Source organism: Gymnoscopelus braueri (genome assembly GCF_963280865.1).
Source record: "Gymnoscopelus braueri genome assembly, chromosome: 15".
NCBI lineage: Eukaryota > Metazoa > Chordata > Actinopteri > Myctophiformes > Myctophidae > Gymnoscopelus > Gymnoscopelus braueri.
In genome coordinates this window covers 49,550,700-49,567,246 of record NC_137620.1, presented here as the reverse complement: position 1 = coordinate 49,567,246, position 16,547 = coordinate 49,550,700, and the positions used below count along the sequence as shown (strand labels likewise).

General features: G+C 39.0%; 1 protein-coding gene across 1 annotated transcript; it reads left to right on the top strand.

Annotated features, from left to right (window-relative positions):
- The first annotated feature begins 4,391 nt into the window (after positions 1–4,391).
- LOC308102283 (serine/threonine-protein kinase/endoribonuclease IRE1-like) lies at positions 4,392–13,062 on the top strand. The gene is made up of 11 exons (XM_080451922.1): positions 4,392–4,501; positions 6,614–6,958; positions 8,472–8,606; positions 8,759–8,788; positions 8,923–8,946; positions 9,232–9,792; positions 10,005–10,171; positions 10,258–10,478; positions 10,630–10,759; positions 10,984–11,060; positions 12,194–13,062. The coding sequence occupies exons 1-10, from the start codon at positions 4,414–4,416 to the stop codon at positions 10,993–10,995; spliced, it is 1,713 nt and encodes a 570-aa protein (XP_080308048.1). The 5' UTR covers positions 4,392–4,413; the 3' UTR covers positions 10,996–11,060; positions 12,194–13,062.
- Positions 13,063–16,547: the final 3,485 nt, after the last annotated feature.

Below are 16,547 nucleotides of genomic sequence, written 5' to 3'. Positions count from 1 at the left end.
GATAGTGTTGGACCAGATGCATGTTTGTGGTGAGAATGCATGCAGTGACTAGTCAGTCACATTCATACCCACTATGTGAGGGTTTGTATATCAGTGTTTTAACTATTATCTTTAAGACAGAGGGTTTGTATATCAGTGTTTTAACTATTATCTTTAAGACAGAGGGTTTGTATATCAGTGTTTTAACTATAATCTTTAAGACAGAGGGTTTGTATGTCAGTGTTTTAACTATTATCTTTAAGACAGAGGGTTTGTATATCAGTGTTTTAACTATAATCTTTAAGACAGAGGGTTTGTATGTCAGTGTTTTAACTATTACCTTTAAGACAGAGGGTTTGTATATCAGTGCTTTAACTATTACCTTTAAGACAGAGGGTTTGTATATCAGTGTTTTAACTATTACCTTTAAGACAGAGGGTTTGTATATCAGTGTTTTAACTATTATCTTTAAGACAGAGGGTTTGTATATCAGTGTTTTAACTATAATCTTTAAGACAGAGGGTTTGTATATCAGTGCTTTAACTATTATCTTTAAGACAGAGGGTTTGTATATCAGTGCTTTAACTATTATCTTTAAGACAGAGGGTTTGTATATCAGTGTTTTAACTATTATCTTTAAGACAGAGGGTTTGTATATCAGTGCTTTAACTATTATCTTTAAGACAGAGGGTTTGTATATCAGTGTTTTAACTATAATCTTTAAGACAGAGGGTTTGTATATCTTTGGACATCAGGGGAAAAGGGCTCAAGCCCCCAAAGCCCCCCCCCCCCGTCCCGTCCCCCTCACATGCCTGTAAATAGTTATAAAACACAATAAAGTTTATCAATGAAGTCAACAGACCTGAAACATGATGTTGTCTGATGCACATGTTTTATTGTGACTTTCTTCTTGTATGTTAAAAAAAAATAGAAGGAAAGAAAGAAAGAAAGAAATTAAGAAAGCTCACTTGAGGACACAGCCACACACACACACGCACGCACACACGCACGCGCACACACACCTCATACCGCTGACTTCTTGGAATTTGTGTGTGTGTGTGTGTGTGTGTGTGTGTTTAAGTGTAGAATTGTTGTGGTTTTTCTCTGGTATCTGCTTCATGGATCACGTGTCACTAAAAGCGTGACAGAGTTATGAGGTTTCTGCCAGCTGTGTGTGTGTGTGTGTGTGTGTGTGTGTGTGTGTGTGTGTGTGTGTGTGTGTGTGTGTGTGTGTGTGTGTGTGTGTGTGTGTGTGTGTGTGTGTGTGTGTGTGTGTGTGTGTGTGTGCGTGCGTGCGTGCGTGCGTGCGTGCGTGCGCGCGCGCGCAAAGGGAGGCTAGTTAGTTGCATCATGGGTACATGAATGATGCCTTTGGTTCACAGAAAAAATAAAAACATAATGAGTGTAATATACATTCCTGTTTACACACGTTTGTTTTTATAGGACATATGAGGGTCAGATGTTCAAAGAGAAGTATGATTTATAACTGTCTCAAGCTTAACACTTTATTATGTATTTATTGCTTATTATGTAGCAGGCCAGTTGTTCTCATAAATTGTGGTCCGGGGACCCCCAGGGGTCTTTGAGGGCGCTACAGGGGGTCCCCAACAAAAGAACAGTCATTTCAGCCCTGTTTTATTTTTCGGCTTTATTTATACAAGAACATGTTGACAAATCTTGATGCATTTTCTCTCCTCAGGGTCCCTGGTTCAACATCTTTTCTAAAGGAGGTCCTTTGAGAACCTCAATAGTAATCAACCACCCACTCTGTGTTCATGGATGGAAGCCTCAATGATGCAATGCTATGACATCATCACACTGGAACATCTGTGTGCTATGACATCATCACACTGGAACATCTGTGTGCTATGACATCATCACACTGGAACATCTGGCCTTGTGTTAGTTAGACAGTTTAGGACCTGGGATCAGCACTAGAGTTCTCAACAGGCCTGAACATGAAGGCCTGTTGAGTGTGCTCATGTTATTGATACTTCTAGTGCACGTGACCTACATGCATTGTGTCGTTCCTGTGCTTTTGATACTTTTAGTGCACGTGACCTACATGCATGTTGTTGTGCTCCTTTGGTTTTAACACTTACAGATCATGTGTGTATTAAAATGTGTATTTAGTGTAAGTACTGGACAGCTTCACAGTGCATTTTGAGTCTAGTTGACAAACATCATTGTCTATTATTGTTACTTTAGTTCATTAGTTTATTTTTAAGAGAAGTACAGAGAAACACTGACAGTGTGATGTTCTGTACACATAAGTATATACAGTAGATGAAGGTCATTTACATCAATAGTTCAACTCATTAAAATGACATGTTATAGTTAAACAAATTAAATAAAAGAAAAAGATCCACTTTATTTATGGAGCACATTTAAAACAACAGTGTTGAACCAAAGTGCTGTACACTCAGTAAGCAAATATATACAAAGAAATATTAACAATAAACAGGGGGAAAATATTAAAGCACTTAAAACTAACATCCACTAAAAACATAAATGATTAATTGATGGATAGATAATAATAATTATTATTATTATTATTATTATTATTATTATTATTATCCTTGTATATGCAATGAATGTATTCCATAGAAAGAAGCAGTCAAATTAAAAATACATTCGTAGAATACAATTTAAGTCATGCAAGGACTAGAAAATATATAGTTTATAATGATTAATAATGATGAATTTATACCCTAATTTACAGATATTAAAATATAAGGAAAGTGAACTTCAAAGACTGCTTGTAAAACAAATCTCTCTCTCTCTCTCTCTCTCTCTCTCTCTCTCTCTCTCTCTCTGTCTCTGTCTCTCTCTCTCTGTCTGTCTGTCTGTCTGTCTGTCTGTCTGTCTGTCTGTCTGTCTGTTACTGCTCAATGGTCATAATTCATTTAAAAAAATTAAGGACAGACAGACAGACAGACAGACAGACAGACAGACAGACAGACAGATCTACAAACCAGTGGTTCTCAATTGTTGTCATGCCGTGTGTGTGTGTGTGTGTGTGTGTGTGTGTGTGTGTGTGTGTGTGTGTGTGTTCTGTATATGGTAGCCGAAACATAAGTGTTTCACTTGTTCCTCATTCTGCTGGGGACCCCCTGGAACCCTCTCAAGGACCCCTGGGGGTCCCCAGACCTCACTTTGAGAACCACTGATATAACCAGTGAGCTGTACTGTCATGGCATTTAACACAGTGTTGCCAGTTTTGTGAGAGAAATAAGCAACCAAATATACGAAAACAAGCCCAAAATAATTATTATTGTATAGGCCACATGAGCGCTTTAAACCTATATATACTGTATGCATCGGCTATTTGAATGCTTTTTGAATTTAATTAATGAATTAATAAGGTAACAACGCATCGCGATGTGACGTGTTTTGAGCTTGTAGATCAGCTATATAAAAAAAACATGAAATAAAATGTGGAATATTTGGACGTTTTTGTGAAACATTCTAACAACACAAATCTAGTACGGGGGGCGGGGGGTGTAGGGACAAATACTAATTTTAATTTGGGGGTCCACTGGTTTTAATAACAATAAAAACATTAGGAAGCAAGCCCAAATAAGCAGCTACACTTTAGAAACAAGCCCAAACAAACGCTTATAATAAGCGGACATGGCAACGCTGATTTAACAAAGAAAATCTAGACTGGTATCAAGCATAGATATATCTATGGTATCAAGTGTCTGCTGGAGGTTCATCCGGTCTGGGTCTAAAGCGGATACGGAAACAGTTTTTGAATATATATGTGATTTTAAATAACCGGATATGGAAGGCGGGCTCTAGACCGGATCACACTGTCTGGTTCAGTGGCCATGGTTGACATGACGCTCCTCTGTCACAAGCGTCATGGCGCAACTTGTTCCTGGTTTTTAAATGTTCTCCATTTACAACCCGTATATCTACATTAACGTTCATATTTCAAATATAAAGTTTGGACCCCACGGTCATGGATGTAACAAGTTAAAACGCTTGGGTCTAAGTACCCGTATTTACTATATTGTTCAATTAAAAGCATTTTAATCTGATCGTTGGCCATTTTCTTAGAACTGTCTCCATATGTTTTCAGCAACGCGACTATCGGTTGGGAGGTGTACTGCACGCTCATACATCATAACTCTATGAGAAAATGGCTGCCGATCGGATTAAAATACTTTTTATTGAACAATACGGAAAATACGGGTACTTAAACCCAGGCGTTTCAACTTGTTACATCAATGGCCGTGAGGTCAGCACTTTATATTTGAAATGTGAACGTTTATGTAGATGTACGGGTTTGTAAAGGGAACATTTCAAAAACCAGGAACAAGTTGTGCCATGACTGTCATGTTTCAGGGCTAAAAGTTCAGATGAATCCAGGATGAAATCGAAAGTATATTAAAGTAAAAATCTAATCTGAGCACAAAGCAGGAGGACATGATGGCGGATCTGTCCTTCCAACTCAGTGTTTATTTCAACATTCTCCTGGTAATATGGACCAGCTGTTACAACACTTCTGTTACAGGTAAGGCTAAGTTATAATGTTACATAATAATACAACTTATAAGAGTTATTACAGTGGAGTAACGCATAGGGAGAGGTAGCTCTGGTCCAGAGTGTTAGTGAGTTCTCTCTAAAGCTCTGCTTATAGACAAAGCATTCCACTGTCCTGTGAGGCTCTAACTGTAGTAAAAATAAACTAAACTATTTCGCTATTCATCAAAACAACTAATGTTTTGTGTTGTTTGAAAGTCTATTCTCCAGGGTGGGAAGTCTCTCATGGACGTTATTGTATTTACTCCACTGCGCCCCCTACAGGTCTGGTCAATGGTACTTTATATTGACCAGATCTGTAGGGGGCGCAGATGAGTAAAATAAATAACATCCGTCTGGCGGACATATTTAATTTTCTGCCCATAAAGTGTATTATACAGAGAAGGTGGGGTGGTGGGAGGCTCCCCACCCTGGAGAATAGACTTTCAACAACACAAAACAGCCTTTGTTTCGGTGAATAGTGAAGTAGTTTAGTTTATTTGTACTAAAGACGGAGCCCTCGCAGGGCAGTGTAATTCTCTGTCTATAGAGAAGTCACTAAGGCTCTGGACCAGAGCTAAGGGAGGGGCTGATAAAGTTTTGTAGAAAATAATGTCCGATGTTTTCTTTTTGTTTAATTGATTGATTTGATTTGATTGAATACTTTATTAGACAGAAATGCAAACAGTACAGTCATACACTTTGTCTAAAAGGATAAAGTCATGAGGACTTGTTTCCATTAAGGTCCTGTGTACTCAATTCATAGAGACATTTAAAGACATACAATATTATACGATACTACTGTATATCCTAGACATCATCATAGTAGCCTGAAGCCTAATTGTAGCAAGCCTACATACTGTAAGTATGTGTGTGTGTATATATATATATATATATATATATATATATATATATATATATATATATATATATATATATATATATATATATATATATGGCCGCCGATATATGGCCGCCGATATATGGCCGCCGATATATATATATATATATATATATATATATATATATATATATATATATATATATATATATATATATATATATATATATATATATATATATATTGTGTGTGTGTGTGTGTGTGTGTGTGTGTGTGTGTGTGTGTGTGTGTGTGTGTGTGTGTGTGTGTGTGTGTGTGTGTGTGTGTGTGTGAGTGAGTGAGTGAGTGAGTGAGTGAGTGAGTGAGTGAGTGAGTGAGTGAGTGAGTGAGTGAGTGAGTGAGTGAGTGAGTGTGTGTGTGTGTGTGTGTGTGTGTACACATACACATACATAACTTTTTGTGAAATGAAAAATCTAAAATCCAAAACATTGTCTGTGTAAAGGTTCCAGTGAGCTTTTATTTTTCCAGTCCTCCAAAGGTTGGCTGTAGCGTAGTGGGTCACTGGTTCACTTCCCTGCCCGTATGTGTCCATGAGCAAAACACTGTCTGTCTGTCTGTCTGTCTGTCTGTCTGTCTGTCTGTCTGAAGCTCTTATCCAGAGCAGTGGCGTACCCACCATAGAGGCAAGGCAGGCGGCCGCCTGCCCAACTAAAATCTAGCCTCCCCTAGAAAATAAAGTAAAAGACTGAAAAAACAGGCAGTGAAAAAAATCCAAAGAGAATATTGTCCATGGGACCTCCTGGTCCATTCACGCGGGCAGGCAGCCAATCACTACCGTATCCATTCAGCAGAGCCACGTCGCCTATAGTGATGCAAATGTCTGCCTTTATCTTCATGGGGTGCCAGGTGTGGGGGTCTGGACCATCACCTGTACTCACCTGGCATAAAAGGGGCTCTGAGTCTGAGAGCAGCTTGAGCCATTAAACTACAACATGTAGGTAGAGAAAAAAAAATCTCGCCTGCCCTAAATGTAATTTCTGGGAACGCCACTGATCCAGAGTGACTTACAAGATCATAGTAACTCAATTCATGTAACAACTAGACAGTATAGAGTAAACATTGTTCTAAGAAAACAATGAAGCACTATATAGGCTACAAAGTATCTACCATAGCAGGTAGGTCGACTTATCTGTCGACAAGCAAACAGCTTCAAGATCAATGTCTGTACTAAAACTTTTTCTTTTTTTCTTCTTTTGTTTTAAGGACAACCTCAGGTCATAGGGTCATCTCAGCCCGTGAAGGCCAAAGAGGGAGATGATGTCATCCTTCCTTGTCACATTGAACCATCTGTCAGCGCGGCCAGGATGACGGTGGAGTGGTCCAGACCTGACCTGAAGCCTGAGTATGTGTATCTTCTCCAAGATGGACATTATGGTACTACTGAACCACTGAACCCGTTGTACAAAGGGAGGACGTCTCTGTTACCTGAGGAGCTTCCCCACGGTAACATCTCACTGAAGCTGACCGGGGTGACGCTCTCAGACGAGGGGACGTACAAGTGTTTTGTTCCACGCCTGAGCAGCAGCAGTGAGATCCAGCTCCTTGTTGGTAAGATTTACTGTTCATAAACATGGAGGGGAAAACAACAAGGAAGAAAAGAGCAGGAAACATAGCTTTTATTAAATTGTTTTTGAGCAAGACCTCTCAAAATCAACTCCCATTATACTAGATTTGCAGGCCTCTACATGGCCTTCAATTCTTGTCCCATATAGCGCTGATCAGAGCAATGGTCAGTGAGTTATGGCCATTTGAAGTGTTAAATACTGCTTTAAAGGACAACTTAGTTTTTTTACAACCAAGGTTTATGTTTTAGATTGTAATTAAAGTAAATAAAAGATGAGTGTTAAAACATTTTAATTTACTGCTTTCTATACTTTTAGCAATTTTCGCGATCTTTTTTACTGTGGGCATTCTGTCCGGTGGCTAAATATGTCTTTTTTTTACACAATAACCTGTGTTTTCTTTATTATTATTTACAGTAGCTCTTCTCGCCCCCAATAACTCACATCTGGCCATCAAAGACCACATGACCTTTTTTATTGTGTAAAAAAGGCATATTAAGCCACTAGACAGAATGCCTCCGCCCACTGTAAAACATATCGCGAAAATTGCTAAAACTATAGAAAGCAGTAAATGAAAAGAAAAAAAACACTCATCTTTTATTTACTTTAATTACAAGCTAAAATATAAACCTTAGTTGTAAAAAAAAAGAAGTTGTCCTTTAAAAAATGTTGGTGACTATTCTCATGCCAGACTCCTGAACAGTGTATGTGACATGTTTGATGAGGATCAGAGGAACAGTGTGCTCACAAGTCTGGATGTTACATTTGTGACGTCCGTCCGCCCATCCACCCTCCCTCTAGGCAAATTTAATGTAGAATGTATTTATGCATGTATGTCTGTCCGTACGTACGTACGTATGTCTGTACGTACCTACGTACAGACAGACAGACAGACAGACAGACAGACAGACAGACAGACAGACAGACAGACAGACAGATTACGGACAGACAGATTATCTGATAATCCTAGTACCATATCCTGTAGTGTGTGATGCCCCATTATTATTTTTTACAATGTTGTAGTGTGTGCATGTTTAAGATAATTGTATGAGATTACCCTGTAATGAGTGATGCTACCAGTTTACCAAATCATGTAAGATTTTATAAGTAATCTGAGCCTCTTTAAACAAAAAAAGTAGTAAACACTATGAAACCAAACAATACTAATCACAATAGTAATCACAAAACCAAAGTTTTCACAAAAAATACACATGTATAATACTACTACTACTACTACTACTACTTCTACTACTACTACTACTACTACTACTACTACTACTACTACTACTACTACTACTACTACTAATAATAATAATAATAATAATAATACTAATAATAATGATACTATAAAAGTACATGTCAAATAGTAACATACTGTACCATGCAGGACTCACAGCTTTGGGCTACAGGACAGTGTCTAGAACCATTTCAACACCACTGTAGATTTGATTGATTCATTTTATAATACATTATGGTGTCATCATGACTGTGTGTTTCAGAGAGTGTGAGTCCCAGCATGGTGGAGGGAGGATCAACTGCAGGAGCGACGACAGGAATTGTTATAACAGTGATTATTATCATCATCTTGGTGGCAGCAATACTGGGATATTTATACTGGAAAAAGAACAGAAATGGTGAGACTTGAACTGATTTATCGACTACTTTATTTTTCAAATGTATCCGTTTCTAATATTATATCACTCACTATATATTGTATATCTATAATGATAATAATATTACTGTCTCCACACTGACCTCTCACTGTCTCACATCTCAACTTTTACAGAACGAGACAGAGGCAGAAATCAACAACGAGGTAAGTGTGTGTGTGTGTGTGTGTGTGTGTGTGTGTGTGTGTGTGTGTGTGTGTGTGTGTGTGTGTGTGTGTGTGTGTGTGTGTGTGTGTTGATAATAGCTGATGATATAATCCAATATTTCATATTGTTTCAGCTGAAGAACAGATCACCCTGCAGGGTGAGAAACTATAACTTCAATATTATTTATTATATTGATCAAATATTTGTTCATGCAGGAAATGTAGTTATTGTGTTTGTCAGAGTTAACATTATGTAACAACTGTTCAAGGTTTAAGGTTATATATTTGTACCTAAATGTGTATTATTGCATAATGGAAATAGAGCAATAATAGAAGTGCTGACGTCACTCCCACTAGCCCTGGGTCACTGTGTTATTTTGTGTATTGGAATCCCCATCAGGAAAATCTCCAAAAATAAACAAACTTTGTGTGTTCCATTACAGACCAATCACAATCCACCACTAACATGAGAGACATGCCGGGACATGACGTCATTCCTATTACATCACCAAAACCACGGAAAAGGCCCCCAGTCAGTAAAAGATGGAGGCAACAGTTAGAGAAGCTTGCAAACGCTGATGACTGTAAAGTTACCAGAGTTGGGAGTCTTCTGTTTGGTAAAGATGATGAATTCTGCATCGCAAAGGGAAGTGATGGAACTCAGGTCTTCTTGGGGTTAAGAGATGACGGCACTGAAGTCGCGATCAAGAGAATATCTAGACTCAACTTGAAAGCGCTGGAGAAGGAAGAAGAGTTTTTACGTCTTCCAAAGCTTGATCATCCTTCAATTGTACGATATGTTGACTATGCAGACGATGAGAACTTTGGTTACCTTGCTCTTCAGCTGTGTGAATACACCCTGGCAGAATACATCACTGAACACAACCTTTCTGAACTGGAGAGGAAACAACTTGCACATCAGGTTCTCCAGAGCTTAAGTGTTCTTCATGGTCAGAATCCTACAATTCTCCACCGGGATATCAAGCCCCAGAATGTCCTGATTGGTAAGATACACTGTAGGGAGACATAGTTGTTCCAACAATGTTTTGTCCAAACATCACACAAATCGGTACACATTATCTCTTTTCTAGTTCGTCTAATTCTTAATATGCTACAAGCAGATGATATCTGAAATATAAGCAACATACTGTATGCTGAATGTATTTGCTCAATCTAAAACTCTTGATTTTATTGATCAACCCTATTTGCTTTGCAGATATTCAAAACAAGGCAAGACTGGCAGATTTCGGAAAAAGCCGAGAATTACTCAGAGGACAAACGACCCATTGCACAAGCAGTGCAGGAACATCATGCTGGAGGGCAAAGGAGACGTTGGATGAAAACAACAGTGTTGTCAGATATAAAAGAAGCACTGACATCCAGGTTGGTTTGTTTTATTGTGTGAGAACAATTGAATGAATGACAACAACATAAAAATGTTCTTACTCATGTTCATGTTCATTCTAAAGGTGACTGGGATGTTGATATACTACATCCTTTCTGGAGGAGAGCATCCATTTGGTAGTGGCACTAGATGTGAAGGCAACATTCTGGATGGAAACTACAACCTGGACCAGGTTCAGGATGTGGTCGCCAAGGATCTCATCGAGAGGATGCTCAATGGAAACCCAGAGGAACGACCAACAGTGGAGGAATGCTTGGCTCATCCTTTATTTTGGTTAAACGACAGGTATGATAGAAACAGTCAAACATTTTCCATTCACATATTATTATTCACTCATTCACTGATTATTTAAGCTGTTCTTCATCAGTTTGAGGCAATGGTAAGGTGCTTATATCCTAGCCCAATGCTGTCATTATTTTCTGATTTATTTTCCCAGGAAAGTAGAGTACTTGAGAAGGATTGGAAACCAAAAGGAAGTTGAGAACTGTCCAGATGATGACAAGGACCTCATCACTGTACTGGACCAGTATGCTGAGCAGGGACAGTTCAACACATGGAAACACAAGGTGACTTTATTGATAATTGTGTGAGAATTTCTTGATCACAATTTCCATTTCATCCGAACTCATGTTTCTGTTCTGTATTTTGCTCCTTCCGTTCTTTATTTATCTTTAAACGCTATGCCTTTAAATTAACGCATTGTTCATGAAATGTACTGTACACTTGCTTTGCCAAAGTATCATAATTTAAGGCTCACGTCCCTATTTGATCTTTAATGTTGTTTGTCCAGTTCCCACCTTAGTTGCTTCAGAAGATGAGGTCCTACCCTGACAACTCTCTTGGACTGCTGCGCTTCATTGAGCACCAGTAAGTTCAATGACATTTGTACAAACGACAATCAGAATCACATCACAGGTTTTACACGTGTAAAGAAGTGGGTGAAATCCTTTGTTGTGCATCAAGCTCCATCATTCACAGTTCACAGAAGTGGGGCAGAGAGAGGGAGAGCAAGGAGAAAAACAGGAAACAAACTAGTCAATGTATACATATAGCATTAAAACAAGTAGCAGGTATGTACATTAAAAAAAAGTAGCCGCACAGCCGGGGCGCCTGATGGAGGGGAAGGGAACTGGTTGGAATAACGTGTTCCTTCCACGCGCTACGTCCATTGTAGGGCTGGTGTAGCGCTGGTGTAGCGCTGGTGTAGGGCTGGTGTAGCGCCCAGGATCACTTAGGAAATTGGCACCGGGTGAAAAAAAATAGGTTAAAAAAATCGTGGGATACATTTTTTTTTTTTTAAGTAGCCACACATCGGTATTCCACAGAGGAAGGTAGTCTGCATACGGTAAAATCCACAGGTAAAATAAACATGGTAAACCCACATACTGTAGGAAAAAAGCAGTCTGTCAAGTAGCCCGTGAAGTATAAGTATAGCCTAAGTGTGTTCCAGTGGCAAACTGTACCAGGCTGGTGACAGCAGGTGTTCAGGCCTTGTTCAACAGTCTGATGGTAGCCAGGTGGAAGAAATCAACCCAATGGGCCATCATGGGTTGTGGTTCACACAAACAATGATCAGGGTGTTGGTATATTTATACATGTCATACAGTAATGATATATTTATACATGTCATACAGTAATGATATATTTATACATGTCATACAGTAATGTGGTGTTCATCTAGAACAGTGGTTTTCAACCTTTTTCATGCCAAGGACCCCTAAATTGATATACATTTGGCCGCGGACCCCCATCTCAAAATGTTTTGTGCCAGGGACCCCCAGAAGAGAAGATTTGTGTTAAAAAAAATGCAAAATTCAACACAATTCTTTAAAGACTTTTCAATACAATATATGTGTGTGTGTGTGTGTGTGTGTGTGTGTGTGTGTGTGTGTGCGTGCGTGCGTGCGTGCGTGCGTGCGTGCGTGCGTGCGTGCGTGCGTGCGTGTGTGTGTTCACCATCAGATGTTGTGACTCCAGTGATCACTGCTTTGTGTTCACAGTGCAGCTGGTGTTGACCTGATGAAGATGTTTCCTGGTCTGTTCGGGTGTGTTTACCAGTTTGCCCAGGAGCAACGCTGGAACTCAAGGCCAACCCTGAAGGACATGTTTCACACAGAAACCAGTGCTGTATGAAAGTCCACAAGCCCTTTAGAGAAAGGGTTTTCTGTTCACTGTTTTAACCCAGCAACCCTATGTACATTACGCCACAGCTGAGAAGCAGCCCAAACATTAACGTAACTAATAATTGGGCCGCGCGGCCCGGAAATGACCGTAATAATCCTAAAACGGGAGCAAGTGGCCCAGCGGCCCACCGGGCATATGCACGGTATGCCAAATGGACAGTCCGCCCCTGGGTATAAAGGAAGTTTACCACACAAGGCTTTATAAATAAATAAAATACAATGTTGCTCTCTACGAACTGCGAGAGATGGCCAACCCACTTTATCATATAAAATGCAGTGATGGGTGAGATAGTCATCGCCAGTAATAAAACACAAAGCACTGTGTGGTAGACTGCATCCAGAGGCTTCAGTGTGGAGAGTGAAGCATTTATGCATTAATGCTCCATGTTTCATTTTGCATGACGTGTTTGGCCGTGTTGGCTTCATCAGGTGATTTAAACATTTGGGGGCGGGGTTGAAATCATCACTTGATCATGCACTGAGCTGATACTGTAACGTACTCCAATCATAACTGCTGCTGCTCTGTCATTGGACCATGATTTCAGCTCCGCCCCTATTAGTACCTCTGTACGCTTTTAACATCTTTGTTTTCAATGAGCATCAGCTTCATATCAACCCAATGTTATTCTCTGCATTACTATGATGTCACCAGGCTAAAACTGTCAGTCCACAAGCGTGTGAGCTTGTAGATCGACTATTTCTTTGCCACATGACACTGTGTAACAATAGCATCTATACTTTAATGTTAAAACTGATCGTATGCATGATTACAGTTCTTATATCATTTTATAATAAAGTTTGAAATGTTACTTTGATTGATTGATTGATTGATTGATTGATTGATTACTGTATTAGTCATAAATGTAAACAGCAGGTGGTACAGTCAGACATTAAGGATAAAAGGAGAACACAACACAGTCCTGGGTCCTATGTATTCAATTACTAAACATATCATAAACAAATGATCACAATAATACATGTCATCAACAAATACAAACACTATTATGTACAAAGGAAATGAGAATTTACATTTACCTCTCCTTGTGCTTTCCTGATAGATTCTTTTCAGGCTAGTTTTGAAAAAAACAGTGATTCACATATTTTAATGGATGGTGTGAGGACATTAAACATTATATATATATATATCTTTAGTATTATTATATTACACATAGTTTAACCGGAATATTACGCACCGGAAGTGCGTAATATTTCAAATGATTACAGTGGATATACAGTATGTTACGCACCACGTGTATACATACCACATAATACAATTAAATGTTTTACCTCTGGGTAATATAGGGATGATGGCCAATTTACAGTGATAGCCTGCCTCTGATTATGATAATGCAGTGCAATGCATTCTGGAGGATGCCCAGCAGGGGGAGCCACGTAACAAATGATATGGTAAAGTGGTGCATTATGGTGTTTCTTTTGTATTTTAGGTGGGTTGATGATCTGGCAATCAGGTAAAAGGTTGCTATGTCTCAATAGAAAAATGAAATGTAAACATTGACAACTGATGCTTGTTGATATTGACACAAATACGGACCATGTATCAAGGCCTTTACACTGACACAGCAACACTACAATAATACTAGAAAAAGGTCGTTAGGCCCCTTTCTAAGTGGAAGCCCCCCCCCGTAACACCTAACACTGCTGGGGCCCCTCCCAACTGTCTCCGTCACGTTTGAATGTAATATATTTACATATGTATGTATCTTTGTATACATGTCAGCAAAAACAAATGTTTTATTTCAACAAAAAAAAAGCAGAAGTCGTTACAGAATTTGACATAATGGAGAATGTTATTTTATTACCAAAGCAAAGTTATTACAAAGATGTTTGAATGAGTCACAGACAGTTAAAGCAGCTCCTTATAAACAATGTTGTCATTTCTGTTTAATAAAATATTCAATCAATTCTCTTCTGCGATAAAAGAATGTCAATGGAACACAACCACCCTAAGGACTATTAACCATTGAGTTTCCTGCACTATCTGTACCCATATATAACATGTATATAACGTTAACGTCACAATGTGACATAGCTCTGTTCAACACAAGGCTGTACCCCCTCCAATTGTACATAACATTTTTTTCTTAAATTGTTTCTTTTTTATTAAATACCCTATACCTTAATTGAACAATATATCGTTGTTGTACGGCAGGAACCAGCTAACTCCATTTTGACGGTTTTGCATTTTTTTCTATAAATCAGTGCTATTGAACACCCTTTATGTCTGTGTGTCGGTAAAAACAAATTGGAACAATGAAAAGCATTAAAAAGTGCTTCTGGACTCCAGGCTCCACCCCCTTTTGACCTCCAACCTCATTGTGAACTTAGAGGTCCATTCAGCTGTTCTTATCAATGATGAACAAAACCTCCTAACTCCACTTTTTTGGGCGGTGAAACCGCCCCTATAAGTGAGATTTGGAAAAATGTACATTTTCCTGCGCTGTGATCTGGGCCCAGGAAATTAGTAGAATTATCCTGCGCTGTGATTGGCCAATCACAGTCTATTAAGGACTGTGATTGGCCAGTGTCACATGACACATGTGCATAGCCCTATATAAGCAACCATAACTTGAAAAAAACCAAATATTTGTTTTTTTCAAGTTATGGTTTCGTCCATCATAAAGAGTGTTTCAATAAATGTATTTATCTTTTGTACATGATTGGTTGACTCCATTCAGTATTGTCATTAGCTAGCAAGACACCGCCCACTTCACACAGGGTGTGATTTTTTTTCATTTACTGAAAAATGAACATTTTGGAGTTAGCTGGTTAGCTGCCGGACAGCAGAGATATGATACAGTGGATACATACTAACAATATATGATACAGTGGATACATACTGCAACAATATATGATACAGTGGATACATACTAACAATATATGATACAGTGGATGCACACTAACAATATATGATACAGTGGATGCACACTAACTATATATGATACAGTGGATACACACTAACAATATATGATACAGTGGATACATACTGCAACAATATATGATACAGTGGATACATACTAACAATATATGATACAGTGGATACATACTGCAACAATATATGATACAGTGGATACATACTAACAATATATGATACAGTGGATGCACACTAACAATATATGATACAGTGGATATATACTGTATATATATATATATATACTGGATTTAGCAAAAAAGTACATTTTCCTTCACAGTAAGAACATAAACCAGATGACAACATACTGTACGTTACATACAATACATCATAAACAGTAAAAAAAACTACAAAAACCCAACTCAAAGTATGTTGTAAAAATAACAAGGGAACCAGGAGACCTGGTACTGCCAGACCCCTAGTGGTTGAAATCTGAATGGCCGGACTTCGCATGACGTGTCATGCGAAGTCACGTCATGCGAGGTCCCTTCTATGCCCATATATGGAGGAAAGGGGGACAAAAGATGGACCGACATTTATGCCCATGTATGGACGAAATAGGGACAAAGCCTCATGTAGGCCGACCCTCTGGGTCTGGCAAAGAGAGAGAGAGAGAGAGAGAGAGAGAGAGAGAGAGAGAGAGAGAGAGAGAGACAGACAGACAGACAGACAGACAGACAGACAGACAGACAGACAGACAGACAGACAGACAGACAGACAGACAGACAGACAGACAGACAGACAGACAGCACTCACACCTTCCAACAAAAGAAACAATCAAATACTGCAATCGTGATTTGCATATCAAAAACTCAAGGAACTAGTAAATTAACATGAATGGCTGTGGTTGCATATCAGTGAGGGGAGTGAGGGGAGGTCTTATATGGGGCCAAAACAGTAGAAAAATCACACCCAGTGTGAAGTGGGCGGTGTGGTCATCACAGTGGTCATCACAGTGATGGAAGCTCACTTCAAAAAAAAAATGTTTTTTGAAGTGCATAATCCTATTTATAGGTTATAAATGTCATCATGTGTCTCACTAGCCAATCACAGAGTCAGCCAATAGAGTCAGCCAATCACTGTACAGCTAGGGTTGTAATAATGCTAGGGGTGTACTAATATTGGCCAATCACAGTGCAGCAAAAGATGTACTAATGAGGTGTCCCAACCCCACTTATAGGGGCGGCTACACCGCCCAAAAACTGGAGAAATGGAAGAACAGGAGTCGGTCAGGAGAAAGTG